The sequence below is a fragment of the Gossypium raimondii genome, chromosome 10 (genome assembly GCF_025698545.1).
Source record: "Gossypium raimondii isolate GPD5lz chromosome 10, ASM2569854v1, whole genome shotgun sequence".
Taxonomy (NCBI): domain Eukaryota; kingdom Viridiplantae; phylum Streptophyta; class Magnoliopsida; order Malvales; family Malvaceae; genus Gossypium; species Gossypium raimondii.
This window is the reverse complement of record NC_068574.1, coordinates 46481458-46495795: the sequence shown is the minus strand read 5'-3', so window position 1 is coordinate 46495795 and position 14338 is coordinate 46481458. Positions and strand designations below refer to the sequence as shown.

Genomic DNA, 14338 nt, shown 5'->3' with positions numbered 1-14338 from the left:
AAATTAAATATATAAAAAAAATAATGAAATATAAATACTTAAATAAATTAAAAAAAGTGCAAATTAAATCAAGCTAATAAGGATTAAATTGGTTTTAAAACAAAATCAGAAAGAAAAAAACGAAAATAAAATAAAATTGAAGGACAAAAATGCAATGCGCGAATAACATGGGGGACTAATTGGGAAATATTCCCCATCCTCCCAAAACGCAGTTCTGCGATATGGACTAAAATGAAGCAACAGTGACATGTCAGGTAGAATTTAAAAAAGTAAAAAGATTGATTTGGATGCGCTTTAAAAGCAAGGGACTAAACGCGCAAATATCCCTCCCCATGCCAGAACACGCGGATCTAGCCGCATCTAGGTCGGGTCATTGAGTAAGCTCAATACGGCGCCATTTTGGAGCTATTAGAACGGGCTTCAAATGGTGTCGTTTCGTTGCACGCATAAAACCTAAAAAACCAAGGCATTTAGCCATTCAACTAATCTGCAAACCCTAACCCCTTTCGCCGTTTTTGAACTCTGCCGATTTTTTAGCCTTGAAACCCTTGCCAAACTCTGATCTCGGTGAAGCAAACAAGGATTTCACGGTGAAACACGAAGGTAACCCCTTTTGTTTCCTCTTTTTCGTATAGAAAATAGAAAGAATCAAAGAAAACAATAGAGAAACGCAGAGAAAAATAAAAATAAAAAATGGTGAATCACCTTCTTTTTTTTTTTGAACTGTTAATCGTTCTCTTTTACTTTATTCCCTTTTCAAAATCCGCCCTTTTACAGTGTTGGAATCGGTCTTATATAACCGAATCGAAGAAAATAAAATAAAAATAATAAAAATCCCCAAAAATCTCTTCTGCTCCCTCTTATTTCTTTTCTTTCCTTGCCCTTTGTTTTCTCCCCTTGTTACCGTCTTTTTGCTGTAATTTCGTTGCCCATTTGTTGTTGGCCCATTTTGTCCTTTTGTCTGCTTGTTGTTTGTTTGCGACGTTGTAGGTACATAGGGCTGATGTGGCTGTGTGCGTGGCGGATATGGAGGGTACGGAGGCGTACGTGAGAGCAGAGGCCTGGCACGTGCGGACAAGAGAAGCTGCTGTGGCCCTGGGGTTTGCCCTAGGGTTTCCTGCTTCTGATTTTGCGTTGGGCCGCTCTGTGATTAGGCTAAGGTCTAGGCAAATTGGGTTTAAATTTTAATGGGCCTTAGTGGGTAGCACTTAAGCATTTGGGCCACTGTATTTGATTTTGGACTGTATTAATTATTATTATTTTGTTATTTATACCAGCCCGGGTAAATTGGGCTATTACAATACTCCTTCAACGGAAGCACAAAAAATTAAAATCGGTGGTTGTATACTCCTTTAGTTATGGGCATGGTACTGGCTACCATTTTTACATTCCCGAGTAAGTGCCCATTATGAATTCTCACTCGTAATAAGGTAAAATTCATTTAATAATATAGTTATCATAATAATTTTCATTATTATATTTTTGAAATAGCATATTATTTGAATAGGTGGAACAATGACACGAGTAATGTGGGTATACCAAACAAGCTTGAAGATATCCGACTATTGGTAAATCAATGGTCAGAAGACGAGATTAGTTTTTTAATTTTTCAATTATATAATATTTACGTAAGGATTTGAAATTTAATATTAGATACATTATAAAATTTATAATTTTGTACTGTAGTTTGAATGGATGCAATACTTTGATCCGAGAATTCAAGAATGCATCCCAATCGAATTTTTGGCGAATCACAACATCTGGCACGTCAAAGTGCCATTGATAGTTTTTATAACGGTCAAGATGCACGAATCTAATCAAGTGATGTGCCAGTTTGGGTTTAGGCAAAGTATTTAACCGTCACCCTAGGAGCTCGATGAAATTCACAAGATCGACTTACAGGGGAGAACTGATGAAGATTAGCCTCAATTCCATGCCAAATATATCTACATTTTGGAACATAAGTACGATTTCAAACCTATGCGTGAACCAATTCTCCCACCATATTTGGCGACCTCTCCGGATTACATGGCATGGTTTAGACTTCACAATAAGCCATATCTACTTCCGGGGGAGGAAAGGAGTAGGCAATGTCATCGTAGAATGCCAAGATGACCTTTATTATAACATTTCCATTAGATCAATGTGAATCGAGCATCGCCTCGACCTCTATGTCACTTGTGAACTCAAATATATCATATCTAACAAGGTTCAATGACGTTAAATATCTATATTTCAAGCTCAAAATTCTTCTCCAACTTGAAGTCAACACTTTCCTTCTAATTTTTGATAAAAGCTCGTGCAATTTTATGCTCCAGTTGAAAGTCAATTTTGTAGATTAGGCTGATACAAAAACAACTCTAGTTTCGGTGTCACAAATTTGATCATCATAATAAATAATGACTCTAATTCGTCTGCTCATCTTCAACCAAATAACCTGTTTCATGCGTTTAAAACCAAATCATTATATAGAAAAGTGAGTACACATTATCCAAGTTCAAACAACAACTCTTACTTAAACTAATTTATTTTATTAGTTTGATTTTTGAAATTCAGATTTTTAACATAAACAATCTTCTCCTTATAAAAACAAACTGCTCGAAATATCAGTATGGAACGTCTACATAGAATGTATTCATTTTATAGGAAATACTACCCTCGGATATCAAACATAACTTCAAAATGTTGGAAAAGATTGGACATGACAAGTCTAAAAAGCGCTTCTAACAAGAAGTGTGTTCCTGAAAAGTCTGAATAGTTTTTAAAAAATGCTTATTGTTAGAAGCGTTTTTCAAAAAAATTTGGGATCTGATGTCTAAATCTTATTCGGGATTCTCAGGCTCGAGAATCTCGAGTTTAGGGTTTGGGTTAGGGAGATAATTTCTTCCCATACCTTTTCAACCCTAACCCTAACAAGGAATCCTTTGAAAAAATTTAAAACTCGGGGATCCTGGGATAATTTTCAAACATCTCATCTTGGGAATCCCTAGAAATTATAGGTTCCCACATGATTTGTTTTTCTTTTAGATTCCTCCTGGTTGCCTATATAAAAGAGGTTTTGCTCCCCCTATTCCATCAATCTCTTGCCTATCGTCCATTAGAATTTTTTAAATTGTTTAGCATTGAAATTTTTAGAGGGAAAATTTGTTTTTGATGGAGTTTTAGGGAGACATTTTGATAATTTTAGAAGATGTTGCATTGCAACTCGAGCCCCCAATTCACGGTGATTATATAGTCACGAGTTGAAGTATAACTAGGACACCCAGTTGACGATGGTTATGCAGTCACGGGTTCAAGTATAACTCGGGCCCCCAGTTGACGGTGATTATGTGGTCACGAGTTCAAGTTTCATGCCACCAGAAAAGGTTGCTTTATAAACCCTACACATAAGTTTGAGATCATATCATAGGGAAAAATGACCTTTTCTGGTATAATCAACTTATTCTTTTTCTCCATCTCTATTCAAGTAGTATCTTTAACCTCATTGTCCGAAACCTATGACAGAGTTAGGGGCAAAAAGACTTTCAGGGGAAAGAGTGACTGTGACGATGGAGAAAAGCTAAAACAACACTCGAGGCGACAACGATTGCTATGATTAAAGAACTCATTAATAACTACAACCGCTACTGACCCAACTCAAGTTTTAGCTTTTTCTCCACCGTCATAGTCACTCTCCCAGAAATTCTTCTTGCCCCCAACTCTGTCACAGGTTCTAGACAATGAGGTTAAGAATACTACTTTGATGGAGATGGAGAAAAAGAATAAGTTGATTATACTGAAAAATATCTTTTTTTTTTCTATGATTATGATCCCAAACTTATGTATGGGGTTTATAAAGCATCCTCTTTTGGTAGCATGAAACTTGAACTCGCGACCGCATAACCACCGTCAATCGGGGGGCCGAGTTATACTTGAACCCATGATTGCATAACCACTGTCAACTGGGGGCTCGAGTTATACCTGAACTCGTGACTGCATAACCACCGTCAATTGGGCGCTCTATTTATGCTTCAACCTGTGACCGTATAACCACTGTGAACTGGGAGCCTAAGTTGCAATGCGACATTTTCTAAGGTGATAGTGCACCCCCTACACGACAAATGAAATGTGTGGGTCTCCGAGTGCCATTACATCACCATGAACTTAAACATACCTTAAAACTATCACAATATCTCCCTAAAATACAAACAAAAATAAATTCTTCTTCCTAAATTTCCAACACCCAACAAAAAATTAATTTTTGGAAGGAAGAAAATGCGTCATACAAGAAGCACTTTCTATTTCTCTCTCCAAAATTGACCAATTTCCCTAAATTTGGGAAAAACAATCTAAATCCCTAATTGTTTCTCTCTCCAAAATTGACCAAAAATTGACCAATTTTCCTACATTTATTAGTTGAGACACGTGTCACGTAATTATAAGTGGAGCACAAAAGGGATAGGGAGAGGAGGTAGAGGAATTTTATTCACTATTAAAAATCTTATCACACGCATAATCATAGATTTAAAATGCAGATGCATGTTTAAAAGTAACATGTAATAAACAATGAAACGTATGGTTTGAAACATTTCAAACATAATAACACATGAAATATATACGATATTAAAATAAAAATTAGATTAAATTATGAGTAAAACGAAATTTAAACACATAAATACCTTAGATAAACAATACTAAATGCACTACAATTATTTATCATGATTTTGTCATCAATTATAAGTTAGAGTCGAATTGACTTGTGACACTAACTTAATGAACAATATTATTAATATTTAAGATATACAACTAATGGAGATAATAAATTGTGTATATTAAATAAAATGTATAAAATATATCAAAGTGAAGCTTTGATTAAGTGACAAATTTAAGGTTCTAAAAAGTAAGTTAATTGATGCAAATTCAAATCTCACTATATATAAAGGGAAAGGATTAAAATAACTATGATTGTTCTCTTTTTGGTTTTTTAATCTTTTTTAGTGCAAATTAAATAATCAAACCACCGAACCAACTGATGGTAGATATCAACTTAGCCTGGTTTTTTCGATAGTAGGATTAATCCATTTCGTAAGGATAAATCAAAAACCACAACCAAACCTGACAACAACGATCCAGTTTTCAGTGATTGATTAACCATCGATATAAAAGACAATCATATTCAATGGCTAAGTAAATTTTTTAGTGCATCGTCATGAAAATTGATCCACGAAATGCCAAAATGGTGGACTATTGGTAATATAAATGAGGATAAACTCAAATTCTTTCAATGCAATTTCATTACAAAACATTTACTTCAATGGTTTTGACACTGGTTTTTATCAGACATTTGATATACACACAGTAAAGGGGGGGGGGGGAACTAACATTAGAACTTGAGAAAAAGAACTGAAAAGGAAATGATGTTAATGATTATTTGGTAGGTCATGGCCCGATATTAGCAAGGCGGCATAGAGAAGCTCATTCCAGAAGTCTGGAACACCTGGGAGGCACCAATGGCTGCAATCCTGGAACATGCCGGGGGTCCTCGGGATCTCTAATGGTCGATAAATCGATGGATGCCCATCTTTTCTGTAAGCTGTCATCTTGGTGATGTTGAGATAAAATACTGGTGTTTTCATTTCTGATATTACTGATTCCAGGATGCTCATCATCCATGGATATGGTGCTAAGCTGGTCTCATTTGATATAGGCTCTGTTTCACCATGACAGTTCCCACCTGTATCCCACTGCCCTTTCCTGAAACGCCATTGTTACCGAGATATGACCGTCCAAATACATGAATAAACATATCAAAAACCTACCCGAGATCGGTGTCCGAGTAACATAGATTAAAACCTTTTTTTTTTTACCTGAAATGAGAAGAAGAGTATCCTGCAAAGAAGACCCTGGTGTGCTTTCTATCAATGTTGGAATCAACCCATTGTGCCCATGTTTTCAATGCCTTTGTAAATGCTTCTTTTACTTCCATTCTGTCATAGACATGGCTGCCTTCCTGGAAGTAATTTTTGCTGCGATTTTAACACCAAATGCTTATCAGAAACTTATGGTAATTCTAGAAATTGATGGAAAACAAAGAAAATGGTATACCCTTTGCCAGTTTTTTGGTGAGTCCACCAATGGCCAGTGTTAAAGACAATTATATCGGCATCACTGTACTTAGAACCCTGAATCATGTCAAGCCTCAGTGTCTCCCTCCTAATCTCACTTTTATCAGAGATTTTCCATTCTTGGACTAGGAATGGTGATTTGATGAAGTCTATTGTGCACTGGTAATCCTATAATCATTTCAGCAAAAAAACCCAAATTGTTGAGAAACAAACCAAAAAAAGAAAAACAGTTTTCATTGACTAAAATTGCAATTTGAAGAATGCTTTTTGTTGACTCACCTGGAATCTGAGAGAAAAGAAACCTTGAGTCCTGTACTCATTCCTGGTGGAAACTTCAAAGAGACTTCTCTTATCTTTCAATGATTCTCTCAATGAACACACCAGTGATTCCCACATGTTCCTATTCAAAGAATCTCCCACGAAAACCAGCCTCTTACCTCTCAACATTTCCAGCATTTTCCTCCCATTAAACCTACACGAATTCAACAATTATTAGAAACAAAGTGGTCGAGGATTGTAAAGTGCTCGATAAAAATCTTGAACGAAATTCTCAAGTTGTAGACCTTGGAATTTGACAATCAAAAGGCTTCCATCGGTATCTAACGTAACTGAAATCGACCCGGCCGTTCTTGAAGCAGTTGAAAGAATCATCAACGTAGGGGCAAGACCCTGGTATGTAAGCAGGGCGAGAATCATCCAAGACCCAGTTGCCATTAAAAATGTCGCAAGAACTAAGGTCTTTAATCACATCGTTCCCGTCTTCGAGAGAATTCCCAGGAGTTCGTTCAACAGCGGTGACCGAAGAAAGAGTGCAGTTGCTCCTAACGTCGGAGACAATGCAGGTGTTGGAAGAAGAAACGGAGGTGAAGGAGGCGATGTAGTCGGCGGCAAATCGAAGGCGAGTTGCTAATGCCAAGGCTAACGCGGTCGGGGAACGCTGGTTGAACGACGTTGAAAGGAAGAAGAGGGAAAGAAGGAGCAAGAACATGTAGAAAATATGGGTTCTTGATCGCCATAGAAGACATGGGGCGGTTCTTGAGAATTGCATCAAAATGGAGATCATGGTCTTGAAAGATGCCATTAATGGGGGAAACGGTAGTATTTTTTTTTACAGGAAAAATAGAGGGATGTTTTGGCACATTGTAGAGGGAATAGTAGTTTTTTTTTTCCTTCTTTCTACTTTAAAAAAAGTTTTAACTCCATAACATTAATACTTTTTTTTTTTTTTAATCTTAGAATCTCAAGCATCAAAATTTTCTGGTTGATTTCAGAATCTTACAGGTTTTCTTGTCATTAGTTTCCAGGTTTATTGTTGCATTGTTCACACCAAGGGCCAAAAGCCAATCTTTATTATTTGGTCTGATTTAATCTCTTTACTATGCATATTATTATAATTAGGTCTGAAATGATGACAAGATTGAACAACGAGTTGACGTATAAATATATGACTGACTTCTATTTAATCTTAATTGTGTTATGGAATGATTATAAAAAAATCTCTAGAATCACTTTTAGATTCTGGAAGAGATATTAATAAGATCTCTTGGTCCCATCTTTGAGTTAAAAAAGTATCAGACAACCTTATTTTTTAGTGAAAGCAGTAAATAAATACATATAAATACATGACTTTGAAACAGAGTAATTGAAAGCAGAGACAGGGAATCCTTGAGCTCTGTAGATTATAGATTATTAAACATGTCAAAGGAATGGGGTGAGCCCTATAATAATGGACCCAACCCCAAACAAAATGCTAGTGCCTGCCTTGTTTGAACCGCTTTCCTCAGCTTCAAGGTGCTCTTCAACGTCGAAATTACCTGCATTAAACACATACAAGATTATAGATTATTATTTATGGCTTCAGCGATTGAAAAATGTTTTCAACACCAAAAAAGAGCTACCTCTTTCAGGACCATAGCTACATCCAGCCTTAATTGTGTCTCTGATATCGTGAATGGTTGCCTTGTTGTAGAACACAAAGTTTTTCATGATGTTCTCTATACAGTTGAGAACAAGGTGGGTCTCTGAGAGGCAAGGTCCACTGCAATATTCGTCGGTGTATTCAGGTGGGACGTCTAGATTTCCAGTTGCACTCAATCTGTTAGATTCTTCACAGCTGCTATAAATCTGAAAGAAAGGGGAAAAAAAACCAAAATATGAACAAACAAAACAATTTTGTCTAATTATGATTTTAGTCCATCCACTATGTTGAAATTTGGATTTAATTCTTTTACTTTATTTTTTTTTATCTTAACCTCGTTTGATCCCTCAATTTTATATATTTTAGTAAATTCAAATTGATAACATTATTAGTTGGTGTATTAAATTGACCGCAGAGAGACTTAATGGAAGTCATGGGTCCCCAAAATTTTAGAAAATTATCGTAATTTTATTATGCCTTCGTTTTTTAAAATTTTCATTAACCCTCTAAAAAAGTTTTAAATGTTAATTAGACCTTAAAATTTTTAAAACTTTAGTGAAACTCTTAAAACTTGATGTGACACTCTCTGATTATAAAATGATGACATTTTTTATATTAAAAACTGTCGTTAGTGTTCAAGTAACATGTAAGTTTATTATTGGTTGCACATTATCAACTAGATTTTTATGTGGCTCTGATTAAAGAATGAATCAAAGACATTTGTGTTAGGGGCTAAATAAAATTAAAAATTCTTTAGGGGCAAAGGAGAACTTTTACATTAAAAAACCTAGATTAAAATATAAATTTTAAAGAAGGGCTGAAAATCAATTTAACCATTTCAACCAAGGGGAGAGGCGAGTCCCTTCCAGCCCCCTTTGATTCATCCTTGGTTTTGACTATATGGTCGAATAACTATAAATACTAAAAATAGCACCATCTTTAATGGCTAATGGCAAGAACTAACGATGTTATCAATTTAGATTTATTGATAATATTGTAAAATTAGACATAGAAAATTATGCCAGACTGAAGTGGAAAGATCAAATTTTAAATTTCAGCATAGTTGAGGGACTAAAATAACAATTAGACCAAACAATTCCTTTAATAGATATTTAAGAACATGAAAATCTTACATATTTATCATTGAAACATAGCAATGCCTTGGCGACAATTTGAGCTGGATCATCACCAACACTGCCTGTTTCAGGAAAATCTTCATCAGCCTTGCACAAGTGGAACCAGAAAATAGACATGCATACTATGGTTACTGCTAAAACCCATGATTTCCCGACTGTATACAAGGACGCCATTGTTGAAGCTTTAAAGACACTTTGAAATAAATATAAGAGAAGGAAAGATGCATTTGAGCTTGCTTATATATATATATAGTGATTAACTATCATGCAGCAGCCTAGCACGTAACGTAAAACTGGTTTCTGTATAGAAACATTGGCAAAAACGGTGTGGTTTTAATGTACTCGAAGTTCCACCGTTGACGAGTTTGGTAAATTTGATAGGAAAAAGAAGGAAGCGTTTACGTTGGAGGAAGGCTAAAGACGTCACTGGGAATTGGAGCAGATGAGTGGAAGCCACCAACTTTTACTGATTCCAGATATCAAACCTAAAATCATATAACGTTTATGATGACTTTTAGTGCAAGTCAAGGTTTCTTTTTATTTTAGAAAAAATTAATGGGTAATTAATCTATATCCTAGACAAAGTCAAGGATCTTTCAATGTCATTTTAAATTGTTTTATACAATATGAAAACAAAAAGAATATACGCATATCAAACATATATATACATATCTAACAATCGCACATCATAAAATACGAATACCATAACATAATAGCATTAGCAGGGGTATAACTTGAGGAGGCTAACTCATAAAATGAAAAATTGTTATTTTAGTCATTTTAAAAAAATTAAGTTTGTTATAATAAAATTACATTTTACCAACAAATATTGGGTGCAATGATAAGAAACATTGTAATTTTAAAAAAGCACGTAGGCTCATACTTTGGAGATGGCATTATTGGGAAGGATAGCCATGAACCTCAAACATGGAATGTGGAATGGATATGAAGGATACCCAATTAATAATAAAATTACACTTTAGTTCCTTAAAATTTAAAATTAAATTTTGGTCTCTCCAAAAGTAGAATGTTTGTAATTTAATCTCTTGAAAAAAATATATAAAATTTTACATTTTGCACATCATACCCAACCTGTATATGATGCACCATTGATTCATTCGGCAACTCCCTAAAATTATCTTTCAATTTTGTGATCTCAACCTCCAATTCAAGAACTTGAAGCTAAAGCTGACAAGCCCTCTCCAAATAGGCATATTTGTTAGCTTTAATCTGGGCCACCTTGCCCAATCATTTCCTCCAATCAACAACTCTCCTTTTCTCCCTATTCAATCCTTAAGAGAGCTTTGAAATGGATTGCTTCAATTATATATTCTCCACCAATAATTGTTCATAAGAAAGCTTCGAGGCTCAGTCTGAAGATGGTTTTCCCTTATTCGAACGATAGCTTAAAGTTCTTCTTTTTTTTCCTCTCAAGGAGAACATGTAACACCCATAACCTATTTTCGTCACCGGATTAGGGTTTGGAGTATTACCGTACATTTCAAAAGATTTAACAACAAGTAACATCGAGTTTATCAATTATTTAACAACATTCATAAATAATTCAGATTGAAGTCAAACATACACTTATGGGCTTTAAATCGAGCCTACGAGGCCAAAAAAATAGTTTAGAAACAATCAAGGGCCAATTTGAAACAATTCATAAAGTTTGGGGAAAAATTAAAAATTTTCAAAACAGGGGTCACACAGCCATGTGATAGAGCCCAGACCGCCGCGTGGCTACTTCACACTCTCGTGTATGCAGACCGTGTAACTCACTATGCCCGTGTAATATAAGGTCACACAGCCGTGTGATTAGGGCGTGCAACTCTCTGTGGCCGTGTAGCTCAGGGTCACACAACTGTGTTGCCAAATCATGTAACTCTTTGTGCTCGTGTGGACCAACCTGCACCTAACACGCTAAAGGTACACACCCGTGTAGGTTTGCCCGTGTGTGACACACAGCCGTGTGGCAACCCATGCCCCAGGCCGTGTGTGCCTAAAAATGACCCAAAACATGCCTATTTCACATCCAAAAACTTAGGTACCTACACATACTCTTACACACATGTTTACAAGACCTTGGATTGCATTTTAAAACACTCAAATCAAGTTAAACAACCAACCTATGTGCCTAACCAATGTGCCATCATTGACACCACATTTCAATCATATAACAAGCCACGATTCAAGCTAAACTTTCAAGTCAGAAGTATATACCACAACTCATAACAAAACTTACCATTTCATGCTTAGTTAGCATCCACTCATGCCTTAACTAGAACTAAGTATGCATACTTCAAATTTCTACTTAACACAACAACATTGCAAGCACATCAAACTTTATCACATATGTGTTGAAGACTATTACAAAACATTCACCAATTTTCCTATTACATATCATATAAGCCAAAGTTTGTTTACAAAATCTACCAAGGACCCTCAGATAGTGTGATTCTTCAAGTTGATCTGATCGCTTGACTATCCACAAAACGTAATCTACAAGGAAGCAAAACAAGAATACAAGTAAGCTTTTATAAAGCTTAGTAAGTTCAATGGTTAAAACGATAAACCTTACCGAATAACATAATAAATCAAATAATAAGATTACTAAACTGAGGTCCTGTCAACCACAGTTCACATGTAATAGCCCGGTTTAGACCCTAGTCGGATAGTGGTTTCAGAACCACAAATCCTAGTAAGAAAAATATTTTAATATTATTTTCCGTACTTATAGTATGTGAATTGATATGTGTGAAAATTTCGTGTGAAAATTTTATCGTTTGTGTGCTTGATTCTATAAAAAGGACTAAATCACGTAAAGTGCAAAACTTGAGTTCTATAAGTTAAATGCACTAAATGGCTATAGAACCTTAATATAAGAGTAATTAGTGGTAATTATATCATTTTTGTGTTAGTGGGCATTTATGAGTTTGGTTTTATAGAAATTATTAAAGTTTTTAAAGGGTATAAAGGTAAATAGGTAATTAAGGTTATTATTAATAAAAAATCAAATGTAACACCCCTAACCCGTGTCCGTCGTCGGACTAGGGTTACGAGGTATTACCGTATAAGACACAGTTCAGTACGGTCATTTATCACCATTCATGCATCAAAGAATAACGATTCTTTTATAACATTATCAAATTCGAATATTCATAAAAATTTGATTACATGAATCATAAAGCCAATCCAAATCAATTGTACTTTACTAATCATGAATCACAAATAGGCATACTTCAAAATTCAAGCAGTTCAATTCGGTTACCAATTCTAAATTTTGAATCAAACTAACATACATCAAAACTCAATTGAACATGTTCCATAATTATCAAATTCGAACTAAAATTTTATACATCAAAGCCATGTTCACATACTTAATAATTAAATTATATTCAAGCATATATCCTTACTTTTCATATACGAAAATATATCAAGACATAATTTCATTAGCTAAATATCAAACGTTTCATTTTATAATCTTTATACATGTGCAAGTTAAACCAATTTGGCCATATCTCACGGCTTAATATTCATTTGCACATAAATCATTAAGTAACTATCTAACATTATCCTACCATGAGCATAACACCTTAAAAACCAAAAATCATTTCTAAATACACTTACCAAATCATAGCATTTTAAACATAATAACATTATGAGCATTTTACCAAATCAAATTGAACCACTTTTGAACACCATGTCAAGTCATACCATATCTAATTCACAAGCTAAATATTATATTCAACCATACACATGAACCACATACCGAAGCCGAATTTACTACCATACATCATTTTACCTTATTACCAAGCCAAATTAGATCACTTTTCATGCTTTCAAAAAAAACAACTAACTAACAAGCCAAATAAACATCCCAATTATATACACTAATAACATACGTTTAGAAAAGATTCAAATTCTAGCCATATATATATACACAAACTTTAACATTATAACCGAATACCACACAAGTATTAATATTGAGATTAAGCCATTTTCGCATGGCTAAATATATATACACTTCATGACTAAACAAGACAAGTGCTAGCCTATACATGCCATATGTACAAAGTTTCGAGCTTTCAAAATACCGAGATAAAAATCGATAGTGTGACGGACTTCCTTGACGATCCCCGAGCTCGTAACTAACCTATCAAAATCTATAAAACAAATAATGAACAAACACACAGCAAGCTTAAATAGCTTAGTAAGTTGTAAGCAAATAGTTTTCAAATAACACAAATAAATTGTACAAGTAGACCGAATTCTACTAATCTTGTACACATACATATATACTCATATTTAAATGATTAAATCATCTTTTCATGTTATAACTAATACTTACCTTTACTTTCAATTTCGTATAACTCAAACATACCTGAATTTCTTAATTCAAATTCACATTCGGTTTTGCCATAAAATATCCCGTTATACCACTCGGATTCAAAGAAAAGATACTCGAATGGCTCAAAAGCTCGTACAATACGAACGTCCCAGACGTGGTCTTACATGTAATCAAATAACCATACCACTGTTCCAGACAGGGTCTTACACATAATCATATACGAAGCCAATGTCCCAGGCATGGTCTTACACGTAAATTTCAAATCGATGCCAACGTCCCAAACGTGGTCTTACACAATATCACAATTCAACCTTCTTGTGGTTCGTATGACTTTCGAGTGTCGTAATTTGATCGAATTAAACTCGTAATTAATTATCTTATGTTAAATACAATTCGGCTTTGTATAACCATACACGACTCAAGATCAACAATATATAATCATACACGAATTAAATTCAGCATCTCATATTCATAAATAATTCGCTATCGACAATATATAACCAACTACGAATTAATTTCAGCAAGGTAAAACATTTATATTTAATTTCAAAAACATTTATTTACTTACGAACTTACCTCATATTCTTGATGAACAGATCAGATTAATTACTCGTCAACCTTCGATTTCCCCCGATCTAAATCCATTTTTTTTCTTTCTTGATCTATATATTATCAAAAATTAGCTTATTTAATCAAATATTTATTCAATTTAGTCCAAAACACACGTTAGGGCTATTTTACACATTTGCCCCTAAACTTTCACATTTTTACAATTTAGTCCCTATTTCAAAACAATACAAAATACACATAATTTTAACCCACCCATGCTTAG

At 34.5% G+C, this 14338-nt stretch overlaps 2 protein-coding genes across 2 annotated transcripts; both read right to left on the bottom strand.

Moving 5' to 3' along the window:
• Positions 1-5230: 5230 nt before the first annotated feature.
• On the bottom strand, positions 5231-9448 carry LOC105775051 (protein trichome birefringence-like 4). The gene is made up of 7 exons (XM_012597592.2): positions 9156-9448; positions 8003-8228; positions 6668-7918; positions 6384-6576; positions 6085-6272; positions 5847-6005; positions 5231-5733 (listed from the first exon to the last, which is right to left on the bottom strand). The coding sequence occupies exons 3-7, from the start codon at positions 7183-7185 to the stop codon at positions 5400-5402; spliced, it is 1392 nt and encodes a 463-aa protein (XP_012453046.1). The 5' UTR covers positions 7186-7918; positions 8003-8228; positions 9156-9448; the 3' UTR covers positions 5231-5399.
• LOC105775874 (hypothetical protein) lies at positions 7803-9332 on the bottom strand. Its single transcript, XM_012598370.2, has 3 exons — positions 9156-9332; positions 8003-8228; positions 7803-7918 (listed from the first exon to the last, which is right to left on the bottom strand). The coding sequence occupies exons 1-3, from the start codon at positions 9330-9332 to the stop codon at positions 7803-7805; spliced, it is 519 nt and encodes a 172-aa protein (XP_012453824.1).
• Positions 9449-14338: the final 4890 nt, after the last annotated feature.

What these genes read in the sequence shown, in the direction of transcription:
- LOC105775874 (XM_012598370.2), bottom strand. Translation starts at nt 9,332, where the DNA reads ATGGCGTCCTTGTATACAGTCGGGAAATCATGGGTTTTAGCAGTAACC. An exon ending in TATGTTTCAATGATAAATAT is followed by an intron (nt 8,229 to 9,155) that starts GTAAGATTTTCA and finishes CCTTTCTTTCAG; the next exon opens with ATTTATAGCAGCTGTGAAGA. An exon ending in TAGCTATGGTCCTGAAAGAG is followed by an intron (nt 7,919 to 8,002) that starts GTAGCTCTTTTT and finishes TGTTTAATGCAG; the next exon opens with GTAATTTCGACGTTGAAGAG.
- LOC105775051 (XM_012597592.2), bottom strand. Translation starts at nt 7,185, where the DNA reads ATGGCATCTTTCAAGACCATGATCTCCATTTTGATGCAATTCTCAAGA. An exon ending in TTTGATTGTCAAATTCCAAG is followed by an intron (nt 6,577 to 6,667) that starts GTCTACAACTTG and finishes GAATTCGTGTAG; the next exon opens with GTTTAATGGGAGGAAAATGC. An exon ending in TACTCTTCTTCTCATTTCAG is followed by an intron (nt 5,734 to 5,846) that starts GTAAAAAAAAAA and finishes ATGGCGTTTCAG; the next exon opens with GAAAGGGCAGTGGGATACAG.